General features: G+C 37.3%; 1 protein-coding gene across 2 annotated transcripts in view; it reads right to left on the bottom strand.

Annotated features, from left to right (window-relative positions):
• The window catches only part of LOC107083575 (LIM and senescent cell antigen-like-containing domain protein 1), a 52,098-nt gene that overhangs the window by 33,286 nt on the left and 10,801 nt on the right, over nt 1-8,011 (bottom strand). Inside the window, exon 1 of one of the 2 annotated variants that reach the window (XM_015372915.1) lies at nt 3,515-3,700. The exons of the other annotated variant lie outside the window; for it this stretch is intronic. Coding sequence (XP_015228401.1) covers nt 3,515-3,615 — 101 coding nt within the window. The 5' untranslated portion in view covers nt 3,616-3,700. Of the gene's footprint in view, nt 1-3,514; nt 3,701-8,011 lie in introns of those variants that run through there. 2 annotated transcript variants of the gene reach the window in all.

The following is an 8,011-nucleotide window of genomic DNA, read 5'->3' as shown; positions in this document are numbered from 1 at the left end:
CTCGTAAACCTTTAAGTGTTTTGTTAATTTTTTTTTTTTTTTTTTTTTTTTTTATTTTTTTTTTTTTTTTTTTTTTTTTTATTTTTTTTTTTTTTTTTTTTCCAGTGGCCCTAATCCTCTTCTGTAGGTATTTATTCAAACATGGCATCTTCTAATAATACTACACTCTTATGCATTGCAAATTTCAGAATAAAATCTTAAAGATCATTCCCTAAAAAAAATCTAGCAGAACAGCCTCTTACAGGAACACACTGCAAAAATGTTTAATCTTAATAAATAATTTTCTCTTAAAATAAGTGCATTTTGTCTTGAATTGAGGAGGTAAGTGAGACACTTTGCCAATGGAACAAGACAATTTACATTTAAAATAAGAAAAAAACAACTGCATTGTCTTATTACAAGTGAATATTATCTAATTATCTTATATTTCCAGATTGTTTTTGCAGTGCAGCTCCAACAAAATAGTTTGGACCAAAGTATAATCTATCCTGACAACAGCGTTAAATAAATCTAAGGGAAAAACTGTGGCAAGAATTGGAAATCTATCATCAAACATGCTCCCCTATAATGTGACGGAGAGTGGGCTGTTTTGAAAAGATGACTTTTTAGCTTTTAGATGTGAAAAGTTGAAAGGGATCAAGGGCCAGTAGAGGGCGCCTTGATTTAGAAGTAAATAAATAAACAAAAATCAAATTATAAAACTGAAATATTTCAAAATATACTAATATATATTTTAGATGTCCAAGATAAATAGTTCATCTTTAATGACGAGTAAAGTTGTTTTGTTGTATTTCCTAAACTCAACAGATGGACCAAAAAAAAAGATGTGTTAATGCAAAATAAAAATCAGCAAATAAACCATTTGACGGGATCTCTGTGCATATTGTTATTACCAGCCCGTCACAGAGGCACAGTTTGCCTATTTTGGCAAATATTAGATATTACTTTGCAACAGTTTAAAACATCTTTGTATCTTGATACCATTAACCAGTCCACACCTAAAGCTCTTCCCTTTAACAGGCTGCATACTATGCAGAGTAAAAAAAATAAAAGGAAAACATCTTTAAAAGATATTTTGATAACTAATCTTAGCATTCCTACCAGCTTTCTCACGCTATCTTTAAAAGAAAACACACAGCTTATCGTTGCATACGAAGCAAATGCAAGAGTGATAATTAAAGCATTATTCAGGGGTGAACCGGGGACACCTCTGGAGAAGGAGCTCCTTTCTGCTCACATTCCTGACATTACAACATTCCTCAAGCCTCTTCAGGATCTCTCGCTCACAGAGGGATAAATAGGTGTGGTGAAAGGTGTGGGGTGGGGTGGGGGGGTATTCACAAAGTAGAGAACATCAGTGAGAGGCTGATCTTATCATGTTGTGAAACAAACATTGCAAAATCCTGCTGACTCTGTTCAGCTCCACTGGGGAGAGCTCATCCATCAGGAGTGTTTACTGATCAACCCACCCAGGTATCAACCGCTCTGATCAACATTAGATGCTAAAGGTTACGACTTCTCTTTAAAGATGAGTCAGCGATGAAAACAAAAATACTTGCTTGGTTCCAGGTACTTAGATTCACTTCCATACAGAAAGCCTATTTCTTTATCCTCAGCTACCACAGTATACATGTCAGATTAAATAAAACTGCTTATACTTTAGTAATAGTATCAAAGAGTTACTTTATTGTATCTCTTATACTATATCCGTTGGTTGTGTTGTTCTTTTTACATCTCTTTGCAGGTGATGAAGCAGACTGAAGGTGTTTTATCATTATCTCCATTTTATTTTCTCTTTCTTTCATATTTTCTCCTTTTTTTGTTTCTCCTTTCCTGTTCAACCTACATTGCAGTGTCCATATAATTTGTAAAACTCACTTAATGAATCATAATAAATCAATTTATATGCATAAATCAAGCAGAACACTATGGCGAAAGCCGTACTGCTCCACTTGTGAAAGCAAAATCTGTTGGGCTCTTTTTGGCATCAAGACATTTATTCTTATTTCCACATTGCCAGACATGACAGCGTAAAAAAAATAAAATAAAAATAATTAGACTTATTTGCAGAGTGAAACATGCTCAAGCTAATCACAAGAAAGGTGATGATTAAGAGGTCAAATCAGAGTAGAACAGAGATTTATCTGACAATTGGGGGAAACTAAGAGAAAAACAAAACAAAGAAAACACCACTCCAATCTGAACTGGTCAGTAACCAGTAACAAGATCAACCAGGCTCTAAAAAAAGTTTGCTTTCATTTCACTTCTGGTTAAAAGAACCAATCTAATTTTGGTAAATTAGTCATTTTGACCAAAATATTGATTAATTAGTGCAACAGTATTGGAAGCCTGAACCAGAGCTTCAACCAACAACCCTTTGGTTGCACGGTAAACTCCTTTTATCGTCCCACAATGGGGAAATTCACTCTCTGCATTTTAACCCACCCCCTTGGGGAGCAGTGGGCTGCCATTGTGTGGCGCCTGGGGAGCAGTGCAGGGTTAAGGGTCTTGCTCAGAGACCCAGAGTGCAGGCTGTGGGAATGGACCGCGTACTTGCAACCTTCTAAGAGCACAAGCACATTGCTCTAACCACTAGGCCAACACTCCTGCATCCAACACCACTGCTACCTTAATGCTTTAAGGAATCTATTAATAATTAATACTAATCATACAACCAAGGTTAAAGCTCTGCATGCTGCACATGTACACATCACTGTAATTATTCTCTAGGTCCATAACTATTAAAAACTACACTTGACTACGGCTACAGTCAGATTAGTAAACCATCAGTTACCATTTTTATTGGTTGTTTAGTTAACCAATTAAATTGGTTGATATGAAACCAGTGGCTTGGTCAGTTTCTGACCAATATATTGGTTGATTAAACCAAATTGATTTAACCAACTAGATTGGTTGTTTTTCCAACCAATTAATTTTTAGGAAGGAGGAAAAGTTGAAGTTCTTTCTATGGCTGGATGGAGAATAAAACAGCATCTAGCTGCCCCTGCCCCACCTGTTGCTGTAAGATGATTGCTACAATGTTATATTTCTAACAAAAACAGAGACAGCCTCATTGTGAAAGTGAAAAGAGCGCCGCCCATCACTCTTTTGGGGCGGGGGCTGATTTAAAACCGTCTGATTTGCTGTTTTACAGCAAATAAATCATGTTAACAATATCACTATAGTTGCAGATATCAGTGCAGTTTTAGATGAATTACCAACTTATTTTTCAAAAATGGATTCAGTTAAGGAAATTAATGTATTTCTGTTTAACTTATTGGTTTAAATACCAGAAAATGTAATACTGTGATGATATCATGTGATGTGTGACCGATCGACTCCACCGGGTTCAAATGTTTTACTCTGACTTTTCATTTTAAAACAGATGTTAAAGAGACGATTCACTGGGAATCAAACTGTAAAGATACACAAATATTGACAATAAAAAACTAACAAAAGGCAGCATTTCTGACTGGATCTCAGCCACTGACAGAAAAATCAAGCCCCCACTCACCTGAGGCTGTCCCTCCCCAGACCTCCATAGCTGTCTGGTCTCTCCTGCCTTCGCCTGTACAAGTCTGAGTTGGACAACTCTTTCAGCCTCAGAGACTTCATCTCCTCTTCGTCGCTCTGCCTCTCCCTCCCTTCCTTCCTCAAATGAACCCCCCCACCCCACCTCCTGTCTTTGCTAACACAACCGAGTCAGAGCTCTAAAGGACAAGGCTGCTCTCTTGCTCTCCTTCAAATACACCCCCCAGGGCTCACACCTTTAAGGGACAGTGTAGACTGAGGTGTGGACTCACAGCGCAGAGACCTATCAGCTACTTCTGGCTCCGCCTCCTCCACCCCCCCACCTGGAGCAGGTAGAAGGGGGAAGGCATCGCAGGAAAGGAGACAAAGAAAGAGATTGTTGCTTCTTTTCTGGCTGCGCTCAGCCTCCTTCTCTCTCTGGTGCGTTGTTCTCATTAAAAAAATACACGCAGAAAGAGATGTTTTCAAAACTGAACAGAAGTTGTTTGGAAAAAGTATGGCCTCTCATTTCTTTATTTTAAAATCTAAGGACCCTTAGTTTCTAAGTTATATATTCAAACTTTCTAGGAGTCTTTAAAAATTAAGGGCCGTTTTTCACAATCCTGTTTACTAAACTGAATATTAATCTTTTTTTTTTTACTTTGCTCATTTTTTACATCTATTATTCTTTCAATTGCAGAAAACGTAAATTAAAAACTGAAGATAAAAGATGAAGTTAAAATGATAGTAACTATGTAATTATTGTTTTTTTTTTAACAGAGGCAGCAGATAAATGCATCAAGTCTAAGGAGAAAGCTCACTATCTAGTGTTTACACATTTATCAAGTGAATTATCTTCAGTTTCCTCCCCATCTGTAAACTAAGAAGACCCCTCATCAGAAACAGTGAACCACTGCGATCCAAAATGTCAATTTATGAATAATTCATCACAGCATGTAACAAGAACAAGTGCTTCTCTTTCGCTCACAGTGAACACAATACATTCACTTTTCCAAAGCCTGGACAGCTGTTTTATGGACATGATGATGATGATGAGGAGGAGGAGTTGGTTATATTTGCTCCCTTCTTCAGGGATCTGCAGAGCCAGTCAGAACAAATGGCACAAAGATTTGCTAAACTTCACACATCGGACGCCCTTCCTGATGTAACCAGGACTCAATCCTGCGTCTTTTTTTGCAAAGATAGTTGAGAGTAGCTTTAGTATTGAAAAGACCAGGCAAAAATGAAAGAAAGCAGGATGGGAAGAAAAGTAACTGAAACACACGTCGTTTTCCAAAAGGATAAGCAGGCAGTTTAATCTTTTTATATTATTGACTAACTGGTTTAGCTTCCAGGGTCTTTGGTTAAACCTGGTTTTATTTGGTGGATAAACAAAACTTCCAAACATGTTTTTATTTTTTATCTTTGCCAAACAATCTCTTTTTTGCTCCTCCCTCTGTTGCATAAAATCCCAGCGAATCAAAAAGCTTGGTTCTAATCGGCTGAAAAAGTTACAACCACAAAACAATCAGTTGAAGGAGAATGGAGATCTTTTGCTATGATATAATAAACAGGGCTTAAATTATCTTAGTTAAAACCTAAGACTTCCTTCCAATGGTAATGTGGAAACAAAGTATTTATATTTTTGAAAAATAAAAGATACAAAATAAAGTCTTTACAGAGAAGAGGTGGCTTTAATGAATGCCTTGAAGCTATATTTTGCTTTTTTTACCCCCTTCTTAATAATCGAAATATAAGAAAGGCTTCAACTCGTTATTAGCTGCTTAAATTAATCCGTGGACTACAACTGATTTGTAATCAAATAGCAAAAAGCTTAACCAAGTGAAGCTAAAACTTGGTCCCTTGAGGAGTTCTGGGTAGATAACAATAACGCTAAATAGTTTCCACATGACTAATGTGAATCATTGTTTATTCTTTTAACACAAACATGTGATAAAACTAAAGAGAAAATGCCTCAAAAGAGGCAGTGGTGTTACATTATGCATTCACAGGTATGAGAATAACATTATAGTTTAACCCTTTAAATAAATATTTGCTGAAGCAGGAACTTATATGAAAAACTTTGTCCAACAGGATGTGTATGGATGGATGGATGGATGGATGGATGGATGGATGGATGGATGTAAAGCTCTTCTACAGAAGTTCATAGGTTTTACCAAGCATCACCTTGGTGTGCGCAGACAGGAATGCAGCCAATTAGCACGCTGCCTTTCATCTGCCTGCCTTGACCTGCTCAGGATTCCACTCGGTGTAAAGACTGAACTGTTCCATCTGCTGCTCTAGCCGCTGACATGTCCCAATTTGTCAAAACACTGCATATTAATCTTTTTTTCTGTTCTGTAAAAACAAAACAAAAAACAACAAAGTTCTAGCTCAAGGAAACACCTTTACAGAGAGTCTTAGACACGTGGTCTGGGAGTTTGGACATCCTCACCTGGCTGTGTGTCCAAGCAGCTCTCTGCTTAGCAGGTCTCACCTCTAGCTTTAACAACCACTTTGAGGCTTCAAACAACCAATATGTTTTCTACAGTATTTCAATGTGAAAATATAAAAACAAAACTAGACAAATAAAAAGACTTAGGAAGAAATTCGAATTGAAGTTTTATTCTGTGATGAATCTGAGGAGAAAGCTCTCCTGTTTTAGACTAATAAGACCTAATTCTTCAAAAAAAAAAAAAAAAAATTTCTCAAACAGACTTAGACCACATCTGGGGGTTTACTGCCACTATCTGGACAATACTGGAATAACAGCTACTGTATCCAAATAAATATTTGATCTCTTGGCAAAATTGAAAAAATTAAGCTATTTTGATTCTTTTAGATAAAAAAAGCAAAGTATTTAGTCAAAAGAAGGCATTTTTTCCTACTTAATTATTCTGCAACCAACAAATTATACATATTTTTTACTCTCTGTACAAACTGAGTCACAATTTATAATAATTTTTTATCCTAAATTGTGTCGCCAGTCATCTGCTGCAGCCACTCACCACTAACATTCGAGTCAACCATGCAGCTACATACAAGAGGAAGTATATAAAACAGCCCAAATGCTGAGCTAAACCACCAAAGGTCATAAAGATGAACCCTAAACACTTTAATAAGCATGATGCAAATGTGAAAAGCATCCAATGCAGCTAAATATGCTTCAGACGAGTGATAGCGATGAAATGCTCTTCTTACCTACAGTGTCCACCGTCAGAAGGGAGGATGTTTCATTTGTTTCTACAGTCCTCTTTGCTGTCACCAACGACAACACTCCCACTGCATTTATCTTGGTCTGCATGGCCACATCACTTCCTGTTTGCAGCAGTGTGTGTGTAAAGTTGGTGAGCAACATTCGTCCAAACATTTCTGACTAAGAAAGGAAAGGAAAGCCAGACAAAGATGTCTAATACTCATGAGCTTTTGTTGTCCATTTGGTTTGCAGACGGGGAGCTAATTGGAGCTGAAAGTGGAAAATGTTTGGATGAGGAGGAGCTTAAAAAAAAACTAAAATGTGACTCTCAAAAAGCTGTGTTTGGAAAGGAACAAAGAGTTTAGGGATGATAATGAACATATTAGTCATTGGTGTTTCTTCAGTGTATGACACAACTCTTCCTCTTAGATAAAAAAAAAATAGAGATACATTTACTGATGTCTTAATATGCTCTAGGATTCGCAGGCGATGTTTATATTGATATAGGAGAGAAAGCAGAGCAACCTAACTCTGTTACTGAGGATTAGATAACAGCTCAGGCTGGTCGTAGATGCAAGATTCTAAATGTACCACATCAGATAAATGTCAACTTCCTCTTATTTCTCATATGCCATCATGCTTTAGAAACTCTGTGGTCTCACACCCCCTGGGAGCTGACCTCTGTGACTGCTGTTGGTGAGAAATTATAAAGACCGTAAGACAGTAACTCATGTGAGAATACACGACTAAAAATACCAGACTGCCCAGCTCCTTACTGCAGCACTATCCCAACCGACAGATGCAGATGACATTTCAATTTATCAATTAAGATCTGGTTGGACGGTAAGAGGAAGGAGGGGGAGAAAGGAAATGAGACTGCATTAGAAGACTTGATGGCTGCAGAAAAGAGGGAAAGAATCAAATGCAGGTCACAGCATCAGCTACAGCCACACACAACCAGAAAATCCTGATGGGCTGTGCAACTTACTTCTTTTACCCTGAATGACCAAAGACCAACAGTTTAACTTCATGACCAGATATTTGTCTTTCAAGAGGAAATATTTTGCCAGAAACAGCTGGTAATCTCACATCTTAATCCCGGTTTGATGGGTTTTCCTTTTTTGTTTTGTTTTTTGTGGCCTGTTTGCATATCCAGTCAGTGAGAATGGGCGCCCCCTGTGGGTAGATCTGGGTAAGCACAGTAAGAAAACATGATTGCTAGATTAAACTTGGTATCTGGCCGAAGTTCATTTGACAATCTTTAAATGTTTTATCATTATTCAGGATTTATGAATCCTTAATTCT

The sequence above is a fragment of the Cyprinodon variegatus genome, unplaced genomic scaffold, assembly GCF_000732505.1.
Source record: "Cyprinodon variegatus isolate N-32 unplaced genomic scaffold, C_variegatus-1.0 Scaffold77, whole genome shotgun sequence".
Lineage (NCBI taxonomy): Eukaryota > Metazoa > Chordata > Actinopteri > Cyprinodontiformes > Cyprinodontidae > Cyprinodon > Cyprinodon variegatus.
The sequence above is the reverse complement of the archived record's forward strand: the minus strand, read 5'-3'. Positions and strand labels throughout refer to the sequence as shown.